This window comes from Sorex araneus, chromosome 2 (assembly GCF_027595985.1).
Source record: "Sorex araneus isolate mSorAra2 chromosome 2, mSorAra2.pri, whole genome shotgun sequence".
Taxonomy (NCBI): domain Eukaryota; kingdom Metazoa; phylum Chordata; class Mammalia; order Eulipotyphla; family Soricidae; genus Sorex; species Sorex araneus.
Genome location: NC_073303.1, coordinates 380,857,645 through 380,874,279, shown reverse-complemented (window position 1 = coordinate 380,874,279; position 16,635 = coordinate 380,857,645). Strand labels below are relative to the sequence as shown.

Genomic DNA, 16,635 nt, shown 5'->3' with positions numbered 1-16,635 from the left:
ACCAAGTATGTATGAAATATATATCTGAATGACCAAATGCATTTTTTCCTTATAATTCTCAGTAAGTAAAGGGTTTAGGGGCCAGAGCAATGAAGTAAAGGGGTAGAGGGCTTGCCTTGCATGCAGGAAGACCCAGTTTAATCCGAGACATCCCATATGGTCCCCTAAGCCCCACCAAGAGTGATTCCTGAGTGTGGAGTAAGGATTAACCCTTGAACATACCAGATTTATGACTAAAAAAATAAAAATAAAAGAACTCATCAACAGTTAGCTATATTGTTATTCTTAAAGTTTTTCAGTCAACATATTATTGATCTATATCATGAACTCAACATTTCAAATGCATAGTGCTCATAAATGCCTATTTATGCCTTGTGCTCTGGTCTCACTGCATTCTCAGCCACATGATCACTGAAGCAGTACTTCATTCGGGATGGGATGGCCACTGAGAGCAGCCTGGATGCTTTCCACCATCTCTTCCATCATCTGCCATCTGTCCTGATGTGTTGCACTTCCTATGTGTGGTGTCAGAATGACGTTGTCCAGTCTCAGCAGAGGGTGATCTCTGAAATGACATTAGTTGTGGAGAACAGTGCAAACTTGTGGGTCCTCTTTAGCTTTTTGTTCCGGTTCCAGGGTTCCCTGAGAGGGGGAAGTCTGTAGGGGCCTGATGGCCTCACATTAAGTCACTGAGGTTGAAAGAAGGTTGTGTAGCAAACAACATATATCCCCAGCTACTTTCAGTCCCATATACTCCAAAACTCCAAGGCTCCCTGGGGACACTTACCGTCTGAACACACTCTGCCTGTACTCACTCAGGACCCAAACAAGTAGGGCACACCCCATGGCACTCTCAGCAGGAATGAAGCTCTTCTGAAAATGTTCTTGTCCTCATTTAGGAAGGGGAAGGGGCTGCCACCAGATGGCACCAGTCTCAGGGCAAGGCTCTGTGTTGACAGTGACTGGTTTGTCCCACAGACTTTGTGCAACAGTAACTGAATCCTACATAACTGAATTGTGGCCATTGAGAATACCACTGGTCCTCAGTAAATCTGTGGTAGAAAGGATCCATTCTCTTGAAAAGGCACAGCAAGCCCCTCTGTAATATGAGACTGACTTGTGCATGATCCACGTGGCACATGCTGTCACATCAACACTGAAAGTCACCTGACATACCAGTGTGAAAGTCAGTCTCTGGAACATAAGTTAAAGCCTCCTCAGGTTATAATCCCAATGGAAATGATGTCTAGCTAATAACACAATCTATATCAGGAGAGCTGAGACATAAACAATAGTCGAGCGAAAGCACGTACTCAAACTGGAAGGAAACACAAGAAGGATTTGAGAGAAGGCTATTGCTTCTTTATATTCATCTTACCCATTAGCTCCAACTGACAGTTCCTTACTGCTGATCAATCACGTCAGTGCTCTAGTAAACCCATGTCATGGTCAGCCTTGGCCAACATGAGCTATGGCTAGTATGGTGAAAGGCCGACTTTCAGGCATTTAGCACTTCGAGGCACACGTGACAAATATAGCAATTGTCAGGCCACTGGTACCACTAAGCCTTGGACATGCCTAACGAGTACCTGCTTGCCTACAGGGCTTTAAGCAAAACCAGACAGTTCATGGAACAAATAGCTCAATATGCTCAACTCTTTTGTTCCTGCCACCATGGGCCACTTTGTATCAGGATGTATTCCAGGGGCATGGATGCTTGTCTTGTCTAACTTGAGCACCCCCTGGCAGCCTGGCTGAACTTGATGTTCATCTGGGCTAATGTCCCTGGTTGCAGAGAGCCCAGGTAGGTTTCTACAGCAGATGACAACTATCTAAAATGCTCATGCTTTGTAATTTATTTTATTATTTTATTTCGACTGGCGGTTCTCAAATTTTTGGTCTCATGACCTCCCTACAAATAAAAATTGAGAACCACAACATTTGTCTATATGGATTATATCTATCAAAGCAACACAGTCAGAAATTAAAATGGGGGTTGGAGCAATTGTCTTGCATGCTGCTGACCTAGATTTGATCCCCAGCACCCCATATGGTCCCCTGAGCCCCACCAGGAGTGATCCCTGAGTGCAGAGCCAGGAGTAAGCCCTGAGCACCTCGAGGTTTGGGCCCCAAACAAAACAAAACAAAATTATGTGTAAAGCAATATAATAATGCGACAATACAGGAACCCAAGTTTACCAATGGCAGAATGAAGACCTCATCACATTGTTAGCTTCATGGGTGAGAAAACATGAGTGCCAAATCACTCACATCTTCTGGGGGCTTCACAGGCTACAGAAAGGGTCTCCAGATAACATTCTGAAAACCCTTGTTCTAGAGAATTCAATTTCCTAAAAAAAATTGTAATTGTATAGTCAATTTGATAAAGTTAAATATTAAAATTGGCTTTAACATCAAACATTCAGCTGAAAACACTGCTTACCAGCTAGAATCAGAACAAGGAGACCAAATACCAAAACTCAGTCACTGAGTGATAATACAATGGGTAGGGAGCTTGCCTTGCACACGGCCAATCAGAGTTCAATCCCTGGCATCCCATATGGTCCCCTGTGCGATGCCAGGAGTAATTCCTGAGTCCAGAGCCTAAAATAACTCCAGAGCATCACCAGGTGTGGTCCAAAAAACAACCCAAAAACAAAAAGAAGTTTAGTGAATAATAGGGTGGGCTTTAGTTCTGAAAGTGGCTCAAATCATCACAGTGATTTGAAGTTAGATGAAATTAGTTAGATGAAAACTAGTTCATAGCTCCACAGATGCTTAAAGAGAGCTGAAGGAGTAGCAATTTCAGGTGGACTAAAAGCATGGTCATTAGGGCACAGGAACCTCAAGAGTCACTGCCAACATGGCCTGGTTCCCTGCAGAGGGTAGCCTCAAAGTACAATGTCCCAAACAACAACACCCAGTTTCCAAGTCCATTCATAGGACAGTGTAGGATTACAGTGGTTTGTCCTTTCTCCCTTGCCACAGGGAGCTTAGGTTTATAGGGTTACACCCATCACAGTGCTCCTGTCACTCCCATTCCTTTATCTGTAACCTCTTTTCTGTGCTCTCCTCCCCAACCAGTTAATCACCTTTTCCCCCTAATTAAATTATGTTAACTTATAAGGTTGGATTCTTCTAAGGACACTGAATTGTATTTAAGTTAAATATTGCCTTTCTTATGTCTTTTGCATAGTTTACTTTAAAGCAATGTCCTTTTTGTATGGACACAGGAAGACAGTTAATATTATGCTTTTGTAACTTGGGAGTTAATTGACTCCGAATAATTTTCACTCCCAGGCATTTGCTTTCTCAACTTAAGCCTCAGTTACCCTTAGTTCCTAGCACCCCAAAAGCAGGGTCCCAACGAGGGACTCAATGGACCCAGGGCAAGCTGTGAGCTATCCTGACATCAAAATGGGCCAGGCCAAGCGCCATAATACTTAACTATAAGTTAAGAGCACGGTCATGAACAAACTCTGTCATGATCCAAAAGAAATAACTAAATTAGGACCATGTTAGGGTTAGGAAAACTAACCTGACCTGAGGACTGTGGTCTGGAATATATAGTGAGATATCCTCAGGAAGAACCAAACTTTAAGCTTGATAATATCTCTTACTGTGCTCATATAAAATGACATTGTTAGAAATATTAGAAGTAATTTTACTACTATTTAATTGGATTACTAGCTGAGAAAAGAAGAAAGCAACACACCCTGGATGGAATCCCACTTTCCTAGTAACCTGGAGTAATCTCCTTTGATGAGATTTTGTCCTTGAGTTAATCTCCTGAAGGAGTGGCCTTTCCTCTCTTTTTTGATTTGTTAATGTTCAACCCCACCTTTGTATCTCCACCCTACATGATTTCTGTATCAACTAGGCTGGAAGAGTGGGCGGGGATCCAGAAAGAGAGAGAAGCAGCAGGAAAATCAGAGGAGAATGGAGAGGAGATTGGAATAAACTGCAACTGACACCAGTCGACCTTGCCCTCGTTCTTTCCTTCATCTGCCCATCGTCATGGACCTCCCTGGGGTGGGGGAAGCGGCGCAAGACCACCCAATGCGTGCGTTTTTGGAATACACAGGACAGCAACACCAAGCAACACCAAAGTGCTAACTGGGGGGAAGCTAGTAACAATACCAAGTTCTGAAAAATACCCCCATTCAGCCAAAGGAAGAATGCAATTATCTGAGAACCAACCACCTGGGATAGTGAGGAATACCCCCATGTGAAAGACGGTGTAAGGACCACATATGAGAGATTGTCTGAATGATACAGCAGTATAGGGACAGGAAGAAAATAGGGTTTACAAAGATAATGATCTTAAACTCCCTCTGTGAAAATGCAGACGAATGGACCCAGGATATGCACCAGGACACACAGAAGACCACCCTCTCAAACTCTGCCTTTCCCAATCCCTTACCTTATTGGCTTGCGTGCCTTGAAGCCATGCAAGGTGCTCACCCCACGTTAAGAAGAAAGTACAAAAGAAGGTTCTTCATCTTTCCTGGACTCCCCAAACACTAGATGCTCTTTCTTTCCTCAAAATTTCTACTGCATTTGATCATCTTGTCTCAGGTCCTCTCTTTCAGTCTTGGCCACCTGAAGTCAGGCGCCTGAGCACACTATGCCATGAGGACACCCTACCTCTGTGAGGCTGTAGGTCCACCCCTGCACGTATGAGAGCTGTGGCTTCGTTTGGTTTACTCACCTGGGCAGGGGCTCTGGGTGTGTCACATCCAATGCAGCTGCTTTAATAACACCAGTCTGAAGAGCTTCCACTAGGGCCTCTTGATCAATTAGCAGACCTAGGTTGGAAGACAATCCTGATGCAGAATCATCTCCAGTACCTTGTAATACAAGCCCACTTTCAGCTTGCCAAAGGTCTGACAAAGCACTGATTTCATTGTCAGTACAAAAGCAGTAGGAAACCTCCATGGGCCATATATATAAGCTTTCCCACTGAACCTCCCAATGACCAGCAAAGTCAACATTCATGTACAGAAGAGGAAACAGAGGCATTCCTAGGGTCACTCCACTTTTAAAATACCAAGTGGGTGCAAGTCCAGGTGGTCCAAACCTGGACTAATATTGCCCTCAGGGTTCAGGCTGCAGATTGTCATTTTAAATATGCTACAGGTGCCTCTGAACAATGCAAGGAAAGTCCCTTTCCTTCACTTCAAACAAGGAGCCTGCTGACCAAGGCACCAGCTTTATGCTGCATGGTCATGGGTGGCCCCAAAGGGGACACAGGTGGCCCTGGCATGCATGAGTCTCTGCAGAGAAGCCTGGTCCAGGTCCTTCCCCAGGTATTTGTTTCCCAAGAACCTTTTAAGTGCTTCCTCGCCTCAGACATGCACATCTACAACATACACATATGTATATACACCTATATATACACACCTGCAACACATACACTATATGTGCACACTTGCAACACATACATCTGTACATGCACACTTGCAACATGTACATACGTACATGCACACCTGCACCATCTAGACATGCACACTGGCAACACGTCTATACACACATGCAACACATAATATCTGCACACATGTTGCAACATATACATCTGCACCGTACATATGTAGATACACAGCTGCAATGCATGTACTTATGCATGTACACCTGAACATGTACACCTCTCACACAAGTGCAGCTGTACATTCAAACCTGTGACATATACACCTATGTACACTCACCTGCAATATAACACCTGTCACATAACGCACCTGCACAATCACACCCATAACACATACACCTGCCACACAAATACATCTGTATGTATATACCTGCACCATGCACACCTCCATCACATACCACACATACATGCTTTAAAGCACACCTGCTGCATGCACACCTGCAGCATGTACACTCATGTGCGCACAGTGGTACCTCTGCCCACATTGATAAGAATGGCCGTGGGCTTCATCATCCCTAGCTCCTTCTGCCCAATCATCTTCTGGGTCTCTGGTGTTAAGTTCAAGGCTAACATCACAAAGTCTGACTGTTGAAGCAAGTCATCCAACTTCTTGCAGTATGTGGCCCCAACAGCTTCCTCTTCCTCCAGTGCCCTGCGAAAAGAATAAGGAAGAAGCACTCACTGCTTATAGAAATTCACACAGTAGCCCCAGAGAGAACTCTGAGGGAAGTTATAAACTGAGTAAGGTAGACCCAGGAGGTAGCCGGACCCTGAAACCAGGAAATACTTTGCCTCTGCGGGCATGATGTCTTCAGGTGTGTCAGACATCATGTATGTCAGCCTGGTGACTGCAGGACTCACATCAGACTGAGCCCCAGGGCCATGCTATATCTGCTTATGTCTGAGTCCACGTCTAGACATCTAACCTGTTCCCATGAGTGTGGGTGAATAACAGTCCCCAGGAAACATATCAAACACAAGAAGGCTAACAGAGGAACCATGCCAGGTCTGGTGCAAAATGAGAGGATCTGAGGTCCAATCTTATGTCTCACTCAGAGTATTCCAGGCCTGATTCCAATCACTGCCATACACACTTGGAATAAAAATATTACAAATTCTGGGCTGAGGTGTTCAGTCAAGCACATGCCTTGTCCATACAAGTCCCATGGTTCTATCCCTGGCACGGCATCACTTTAAAGTACTGATAGGTATGACCACCGCAACAATAGAACATAAATACAAATTCTGGGCATCTTTCCTGAATGTCTTGGCTGGGGCTACCTGGAGGAGGACCAATGGCCCACACCCCTCCTAATGAGTACCATCCTGGAGGACACTGTTTGCTTCAAGGCCACTGTAGCTGTGAGAATCACCTAGGCCTCCCCCATTCCTACTGCAAACATGGTCCCCAGAGAGGGGAACATCATAGGAGACAGAGTCCAATGCCTTCTGGGAGTCTGATTACTAGCTCTGGGCCTGAGACCCAACACATGTGGACATAGGAGTCTCACCAGAGAGGAAGCGAGTTTTGTCCCTAGAACTGAATGGGCAAGTGTTTAGCTATCTCAGAGACACCAGTGGCAGTGCTTGGTGGGTGTGGAAATGAATCGCTTTAACATCAAGGATGTGGCTTAGTGTCAGGGAGCTCGCTCTGCAAATGTGAAACCCCAACTTCAATCCCCAGCTCACAAAAACATCAGTTACAAAATTAAAAAAACATAATTGTGGGACTGGAGCGATAGTACAGTGGATGATTCCCAGCATCCCATATGGTCCCCCAAGCACCGCCAGGAGTGCATTGCCGGGTGTGACCAAAAAGGAAAAAAAAACCCCACAGTTGTAGGTGAGTCAAAACCTCTTTTCTTGGAGCCAGGGAAATGGCTCAACTAGGGACAGCGGTTTGCATGCATGAGACCCGAATTAAGCTCTGGCATAGTCTGGTCCCCAGCATTGCCCAGTGTGTCCTGTATTCCAAGGTAGTACTGTAATGCCAACTGCAGCACTGTGAGGCCCAGGATCACCAGCAGTGGCCCCAGCTCCTGAGCATAGATAGGGAAGCTCCCCAAATTCTTTCTCCTTTCTACTTTCCTTTTCTATTTTCAGTGCCAGGGATCAAACCCTGGGTCTCACACAAGCAAGGAATGTGCTCTCCCACTAAACAACATCCCTGACCTAAAACTTCTTTTCTTCATGAAAAGAAGTTAAAGCTGTGCCGGAGAAATAGTATAATGGGCAGGGCCCTTGCCTTGCATGTGACTGACCCAGGTTAGATTCTTGGTACCCTTTATGGTTCCCCGAGTCCACCAGGAGTGATCCCTGAGTGTAGAGCCATGAGTAAGCCCTGAGCACCACTAGGTATAACCCCAAAACAAAACAAACCACAACTAAAAGTTACAGACACTTTTCCTGCGTAATCAATCAAATGAACAACATAATTCTTCTTAGCCATCAGTCCTGTTTAGACAACGAGTTGGTGGATGTCTTAGGAAAGTGAAGTGAGAACATATCCATGCCATATCTAAGGTGTGGCTCCACCTTGCTAATGGTACCTGCGTTTCCTGTTGTGGTACAGAATCTTCATTTCGAACCCTCTGGCCCTCTGAGCGATCTTGTAGCCAATGGCACCCATGCCAACAATACCTAGAGTGGCCCCTGTCACTCTTTCACCCAGAATATCCACAGAGAGTTTCTTTGAATCCGGTGAGATGGCCAGCTGGTGACCTGGAACAGAGCAGGTTAGTTACAAAGTAACTAAGTTACAAAGTAAGAGGGCAGAGCAATTAGTGACAGAGTGCCTGAAGTGGGCTGGACACATGGCATCTCTGACAGCAGACGTTAGAGTGAGAGGGTTACAGTGGTTTTCCCTGCCCATACCAGCTTCCTGGAGGAAGCTTCACACCAGCAGATTCCTGGTGACCTGAACACTGGTGTGTGTGTGTGTGTGTGTGTGTGTGTGTGTGTGTGTGTGTGTGTGTGTAAAGCCAATCCTGTTTCTGCCCTGGTCTCCTTAGGTGACCCCTGGGGAGGACAGAGCCTGCACCTGCCTGGCTTCCAAGGACAGCCTGGGGGTTGTGGGAGAAGAGCCAAGCCCAGGGAAGCACATGATGCTGGTGCCTCAGGCAGTGTAGCTGGAACCCCTGAGCCCAGGGCAGTGCTGGAGCTCCTGCCAGCCACTCAGTCTCCACTGCCAAGTGGTTACTCTTGCTGGGAGAAATAGGGCTGAGGACAGAGCCACCCTGGATCCCAGACCCAGAAGGACCCAAGAGCCAGGATTACCCTGGACAAGTTGTGAAATGCCAGATCTCTGCACAGCAGCTATTACAGCTATTACCTTCCACCACTCTACGGGCTGCGGCCAGCAGCAAGGCCATCGCCATGTCCGCTGTGGGGCTGGAAACGACATGGGGGGTGTTGGCCAACCGCACACCAAAGTTGGCGATGAGGTTCAGATCCAGGTGGTCGAGGCCCACGCCAGCGCTGGCAATGATCTTCAAGGATGGCAAGTCCTGCAGAAGCTCCTGACTGATGGCTGGCCTTCCCTTCCAGATATAAACAGCTTGGATTTTTTTACCAAGCTGTAACTTATTTTCTAAAAATTCCTGCATGGTTATGAGATGAAAGTACTTCCGTAGCTCCACAGCATAATCCTCATTAATGCCATTCGATCCTTCAAATTCAGACACCAGCACACTTGGGAGGTCTTGGTCCCCCATGTCCTGTGGAAGACAAACACAATTTCTGCTTCTACACACCAGCCCCCCCCTTTTTTTTTTTGTTTTTTGGGTAACACCTGGTGATGCACAGGGGTTACTCCTGACTCATGCACTCAGGAATTAACAACTAGCGGTGCTCAGGGGACCATATGGGATGCTGGGAATTGAACCCGGGTAGGCCGCATGCAAGGCAAACGCCCTACACGCTGTGCTATCGCTCCAGCCCCCACACCAGCCCTTTTTATTTGCACCCCCATACCCCGCACCCCAGATCTGCAAACACACATGGGCACAGAGCATCTCGGGTCCTTTAATTTCCTATAAATCCTAACAGGCATAGACCCAATGCTCTTGTAAAGAGGAGATTGAAAGGAAAAAACAAGAAGTTTGGATTTTTAGTTCATTTTTTTTTAGCTGATTTAACTGTGTCATTCCTTAAGTACACAGAACTTCCCACAAGGGTCTGAAAGCCCAGGACGGATTGCAAAGAGGAACAGTAGGCTAGGGTTCTAAAGGGATATGGTTAAAGATGACTGCTTTGTGGACTCTTGCTGTAACCACGTTTTCTTTCTCTGTAATAATGCTTGCTTTGCTGCATTTGCATGAACTTACTGGGTACCAGGATGTAAGACCAATGAGCGAACCAAATTTTGCAGATGCTTACAAAAGTACTTAAGGCACCAGGAGGTTTTTCCTAATAAAAGAGCAATGCTTCTACTTGAAGCTGCTGCTCTTATTTGGGCAGACAGCCCACTAGCTGGTATAAAGACTCCTCCAAATTTTTTTTTTCTTTTTGGGTTACACCCGGGGATGCACAGGAGTTACTCCTAGCTCTGCACTCAGGAATTACCCCTGGTGGTGCTCAGGGGACCATATGGGATGCTGGGAAACGAACCCAGGTCGCCACATGCGAGGCAAATGCTCTACCTGCTGTGCTATCGCTCCAGCCCCAAACTCCTCTAAATTCTTAATTCGGCTCTGGTGGTCTATCAGTTGTGACCCCACAACACTGATATCTTCATCTAGACCCTTCCCCTATTTTAGTCTTATTTCCGTCCTGCAGCTGTGCTAGCCTCTTCTCTGCTGTTCATCCCAGCACACCCCTGCATATGCAGCTGATGTCCACCTTTCTTAGTGTTGGCAGCAGAGGTGCCCTGGGCAAAGATTGGCAAGAGTGTGCTGGACAGCAGATCCAGGAGGCCACTGGATCATGAGTCTGCTGGGGCCATTCCTGGGCCAGCACCTTGATGAAAGTCTCATGAACCACCATGCAAATCCCTTGGGATTCCTGACCCAAGACCTGCAACATATAAAGTTATTTTTATTTTCAATCACCACATTTTCAGATCTGAACGTTGAACATAGGAGTCTCCCGGTGGACACTTCCACAATTAAATTGACCACATCATACTCAATCGAGGTTTTGCTTGACCGATGTCGCTATTGTCCCAAAATTTCAAACGGGATCAGACCACCATCTCCTTCATGCGAAATTCTACTTCACAGAGGGAGGAAAAAGGGCTGTAAAGTTTAAGAAGAGAACTCCCATAATGACCACCAACTGGGAGCTCTTTAGCACTACTGCAGCAACATGGGAAGATGCTATTGTTGACAACATCAACGAGGAATACGATCGGCTGATTCAACACCTCCATGATTGTGCGAGGAATGCAAAGAGAGAGAAAGCCACAAAAAGTCGCCTGTCTTCAGAAACTCTTGAGCTTATTCTCGAACGTGGTCTGGCGTGAGCCTCAGGCAATCACAAGCTAACATCTGAGCTCACAAAGCTGTGCAGAGAAGCGATAAAGGAAGACCTCAAAGAGAAGAGAAGCAGTGTTGACTGATGCAGCAGAAGCCAGAAAAAGTATTCACAACACCCAACTGTCCTCTGATATCCTGATGGATCTATCACATCTTCCAGAAGGACAATGGAAAAGGTTATCCACGACTTCTACTCAGATCTCTTTGAAAGCCAAGTCCACCTGCCCACATACCAAATTCCGCAGGATGGATATGTCATTCCCAGCATTCTCCCTTCTGAAATCCGACATGCCATTTTGTTGGTAAAGACACGTACAGCACCCAGTCCAGACAAGATCAGACCCGAACACCTGAAGAATCTGCCGCCAGTACTCATCAATACACTGGCTCAGCTCCTCACACGCTACCTGTCTGAATGCAAAGTTCCATCCCAATGGAAAACCAGCAGGACCATCCTGTTATACAAGAAGGGAGACATCCACGACATTGGCAACTATCGCCCGATCTGCCTCTTGTCCGTTGTCTACAAGTTATTCACTCGAGTCATCCTGAATAGGATTGACAGAACACTAGGCGAAGGACAATCACTCGAGCAAGCTGGGTTCCAAAAAGGATTCAGCACCATTGACCATATCCACATGGTGACCAAGCTCACTGAGGTCTCGCAAGAGTTCAAGATACCGCTCTGTCTAACATTTATCTATTTAAAGAAGGACTTTGATTCTGTTGAGACTGAAGCAATCATCGGAGCCCTAGCCAAACAGGGCATTCAAACTTAGTATATCAAGATCCTCCTCAAAATGTATTACGATTCACCATCAGGATCTCACCATTCTACAAAGAAGTGTTCATCGACATAAAGAGAGGGGTTCGACGGGGTGACACCGTTTCACCAAAACTCTTCAGTGCTACCCTTGAGAACATCATGCAATGACTGGAATGGGAGTGAAGATAGACGGTCAGCAACTACACCACCTCCACTTTGCTGATGACACTAATTTATTAGAACTAATAACATCAAACATTAGCCAAGTGGCACAAATGTTGGCAGACTTCCACTGTGAGGGTGGAAAGGTCAGACTGCAGCTGAATCTCACCAAGACAATGTTCATGAAAAACAAACTAGTCCCTGATGTTCCATTTGCTCTCAATGGAACGAACATCTTCGAATGCAACAGCTATGTGTCCTGGGTCAAGAATTCAACATGAGGAACGACTTGGTGCCAGAGCTGTGCAGGAGGAAGAGAGCAGAGTGGAACGCCTTCAAGAGCGTCGAAGAAGTTGTTAAGAGGATGAAGAACCTCTGGCTTTGGGCACATCTTTTCAACTCCACCATTCTCCCTGCACTAACATATGCCTCCGAGACCTGGGCCCTATGAAGACAGGATGAGAACGCTATTCGAGTATCCCAAAGAGGAATCGAAAGAGCTATGCTTGGGAGTATCACGTTCCACCTAAGTGAGAGAAGGAATCCAGAGTTCCAACTTCTGTCAACAATCAAGAATCAGGGACGCTGTCTCATTTGCCAAGGCATCAAAAATCAGATGGGCCAGGGGCTGGAACGATAGCACAGCGGGTAGGGCATTTGCCTTGCACGCAGCTGACCCGGATTCTAATCCCAGCATCCTATATGGTCCCTTGAGCATCGCCAGGAGTAATTGCTGAGTGAAGAGCCAGGAGTAACCCCTGTGCATCGCCGGACATGTAAAGCAATTCAGAGATGACCACTGGACTAGAGCTATTACTGACTGGATTCCACGGAACATCAAAAGACCGTGTGGCCGCCCACCTACAAGATGGTCAGACTTCTTCACCAACACCCTGAATAAACAGTTTGAGGCTCTTCATGTTCCTGGAGTGAACAGACACCATTGGGCTACACTAGCACGCGACAGGGATGAATGGAGACGTTACTCTCACCCGCTCGAGTAAATCGATGAATAACGGGATGACAAGTGAAGTGATACATTTTCAGATAATTTGTTAAGCAGCAATGGATAATAAAACTAGTTGGGGAGCGGGGAGGCAGGGGGGGCAAAGTGATAGTACAGAGAGTAGGGTGTTTCTCTTGCATGCAGCCGACCAGATTTGATCTCTGGCATCCCATATGATCTTCCGAGCAACACCAGAAGTAATTTCTGAGTGCAGAGCCAGGAGAAACCTGAGCATTTTGGGCCAGGTGTGCCCCTAAAACCAACCAACCAACCAACCAACCAAACTGGTTTGGTGCGTGATCAATAGCTCAAAGGGCTGGGCACATTCTTTACACATGTGCCCCAGTAGGGCATATCCCTCCACCACCACCAGGAGCAACCCACAAGCACAAAGACTAAACAAACGTCTAAGCACCACTGGGTGTGGCAAAAGAAGAGCCGAAGATAGAGTTAGGGGAGAGGGCTAATGAATGCATTTTTTAAATCTTTGAATCATGTGTTAACTAATTATGTTTAAAATTTGCTCAGGGCCTTGGGGGGGGGGGACCCATAGCATACCTACACGCCTTAGAAGCATGAGGTGGTGAGTTAGGATCTCAGGCTTCCTGGATGTGCTGAGTGCAGAACCAACAGCTCCTGGCACTGTGATAGGTGTCCTAGCTCCAGAGCACCATGGTCATGAAAGCACAGTGACACACGCCACAGCACAGCCAAGAGTATGTCATCGCAACAGCAGCAGCAAAGGGATTGGAGTGGATAAAACAAACCTTCCACACAGTACATACTACACATGTTGTCCTGCTGGCATTTAAATAAGCAATTACAAAAGCATTTTCCAGATCAGATGCGAGGTTAGGGCCGCAGACATAGTATAGAAGTTAACTCTTGCCTTGCACACAACTGACCCTGGTTTGATCCCAGCACTCCATATGGTCAAACCCCACCAAAAGTGATCCCTGAACTAGAGCCAGGAGTAAGCCCAGATCACTGCCATGTGTGGCACCAAATCAAAAAAGAAAAGATAAAAGAAAAGATGTGAGGGGCTGGAGTGATAGCACAGCGGGGAGGGCGTTTGCCTTGCACTCGGCCGACCTGGGTTCAATTCCCAGCATCCCATATGGTCCCCTGAGCACCGCCAGGAGTAATTCCTGAGTGCATGAGCCAGGAGTAACCCCTGTGCATCGCCAGGTGTGACCCAAAAACCAAAAAAAAAAAAAAGTGAATTTAGCTTTGCAGAGGAGGCAAGGTCCTATCTGCTGCACTTTGGACATCTCCCTGGCCTAGGAAAGAAGGTGACCTAGGTCCAGGAGGTGGATCAGAGGTGAGTATAGACGTTGCACCGGGAACCCCAGATTCAGTCAAGCTTTTCTGGGTGTGGCTCCTTCTAAAGGGAGAGAGAACAGTAATGATTGCTGTCCTTCACACGGTTGCTGTCGACTGTTTTTGACAGTCGACTGTCATGGATTTCCTCAAGACTCAGGCTACACAAGAGGAAGGAGGGTCAGAATCATGATGGGAGTAAAGGAAGCAGCCCCTGGAGGAAGACCCCGAGCTCCCTCCCCACCCAACCCTCCTCTGGTTCTGTCCTCCACACTCCCAACTTTATTTCTAGTCACAGGCAAAGGGCAGGGACAGAGGTCAGATCCGCCATCAGCCATTGCCAGTGCGATGCCAAGGACTGGGCACAGGAAGGTTTGCAGGTGGGACCAGGGTAAGGCCCTGCATGATCCCCAGGTTCCATCCCCTATAGGATAACATAGCCTCTGAAAGTTTAGGTTTATTGGGTTACTTCCATCATAGTGTTCCCATTCCTCTGTTTATTTATAGCTTCTTTCTTAGCGTTCTGTTGACTTGTATATATTGTGTTTCTCTTCTCCTTGAGCCCTTTGCATAGTTTATTCAGAGCAAGTCCTTTTTGTCTGGACACAGGAAGACTTAGCAAATGCTATGCTTTGTAACCTGGGAGTCATTTGACTCTACATGATATTTTCCTCCTGGGCATCTGTTCTCTCAACCTAAGCCTCAGCTGACCTTACTTTTTAGCACCCCCAAAAGCAGGGTCCCAACAAGGGACGGGACGGACCAGGGCAAGCGGTCAGTTGTATGCTACCCTGGCATCGAGATGGGCCTGGCCTAATGTTTAACTATAAGTTAAGAGATGGTTATGGACAAATGCTGTCATGAACCAAACAGTGATAACTAGATTCGGACCCTGCTAGGGTTAGGAATGATTAATCTGGCCTGAGTGCTGTAGTCTGAGTCTGTGGCAAGATGTTGCCAGGAGAGCAGCTTTACAAGCCTCAATGTATCTCTTGCTATGTCCATACAAAAATAACTAGTATTAAGATGTTAATGAGTGTTTGGACTAAGGAAAGGAGAAAAACCCCTTAAGAGGTATTTTGCCTATGGCAGTCAGTAAGGGCTTTGGAATGCCCAGCCCTCAGGAAGGGCTTTCTTATGTTGCTTTTGCTACCTGGCTGTGTGTAGCCTAGAGGGCAAGGTGAGGAGAGACAAGTAGGGGGAGAGACTAGTGAAGAGGAGAATCGAGGCTGCAGTAGATCCAGAGAGAGGACAGAGCTAGGAGTGTGGGAGATGAGAGAAAGATGGAAGATTGAATAAATGGTAACTAATCAGCAACCAGCTTGGTCCTCGTTCTTCCTTCGCCTGTCCTTGGCCAACAGCTGTCCCGATCCAGCCCATACACAGCAGTTCCAGAGCACTGAACACGGATGGTGAGACAGCCACTCTCCACCTGGAGAGCCCGCGAGTGCACACGCCCTTCGGCGTGCTTTAGTTTTTTACAATCCCCAACACTGCAAACAGGCCCCCAAGCACAGCCAGAACTGAGTTCTGAGCACTGCCAGGTTGGCCCCAACCCTTCCCACCAATGAAAGGAATCTTTCCATTAAACCAAACTGAAAACAAATCGCCTGGATGGAATGATTTAAAGAAACTGCATGCTCTGGTTTTCCACAGGACCCAAGGAAAACAAAGTGAAGCACACCCCTCCCAGTGCCCAGCAGTCACCTGGAGAGGGACTCGGGAGTGCAGAAGCCCTACACTGGCAGAATAAAGGCCTGGGGACAGACTGTAGGAGCGCTGGGTTGGATTATTTTCCAACCAGCCTTCAGCCTTTCCCCAGGTGCTAAAGGCATGAAAGAGAGGTAACTGATCAGGCAGTGGGGGGGGGGGGGGGCAGTGCAGGGGTTAAGGTGCAACTGACCAAGCACCATGGGGTCCCACAGCCTTGCAAGGTAGAAGCCTGGAGGGTCCCAGCTCTGCTGGGGTGATCTGGGAACACCCAGCAACACAGGCCCATGCAGCGCCACACTCTCAGACCTTTGAACTGAGATTCCCTGGGAGTGGCAGGGCGCCCTGAATACTCCTCGGGAGCCCCCCGACCCTCAGTTACACAACAGTACATAGTGCATAAAGAAAACATTTCTCTCCCAGCCTATCCTCCAAGCACCAAGTCCCTCTTGAAGCAACTACCCTGAGTAATTTCCCGAGCCCCGCACAAGAACATCCTATGCCTAAGCAGCGTACTTACTTTGGCGGGGCAAAGGTGCTCAGGGCTTACCCCTGGCTCTTACGCTATGCAGCGCCCGCGCCACGTGAGATCGGAGGTCACCATCACCCGCATGAAAGAGCCCCGTTCACGACCTTCTGGGGACACACTTACCTTCGGAAGAAACTCCTGATTCAGTCCTGGATGTCGCTCTGACAGGTGGAATAAAAGTGCTCCAGCCCAGGGCCTAGACGCCACTAGGCACCAACCGGAACCACGCCCCGCCCCCGGCCC

The 16,635-nt window shown here is 47.3% G+C and overlaps 2 protein-coding genes across 3 annotated transcripts in view; one reads left to right on the top strand and one right to left on the bottom strand.

The window, feature by feature from the left end:
- The window catches only part of TXNL4A (thioredoxin like 4A), a 42,210-nt gene that overhangs the window by 675 nt on the left and 24,900 nt on the right, over positions 1 to 16,635 (top strand). The window lies entirely within an intron of this gene.
- On the bottom strand, positions 258 to 16,614 carry LOC129402007 (probable 2-ketogluconate reductase). The gene is made up of 6 exons (XM_055125984.1): positions 16,516 to 16,614; positions 8,757 to 9,141; positions 7,975 to 8,146; positions 5,899 to 6,077; positions 4,712 to 4,808; positions 258 to 565 (listed from the first exon to the last, which is right to left on the bottom strand). The coding sequence occupies exons 2-6, from the start codon at positions 9,136 to 9,138 to the stop codon at positions 409 to 411; spliced, it is 987 nt and encodes a 328-aa protein (XP_054981959.1). The 5' UTR covers positions 9,139 to 9,141; positions 16,516 to 16,614; the 3' UTR covers positions 258 to 408.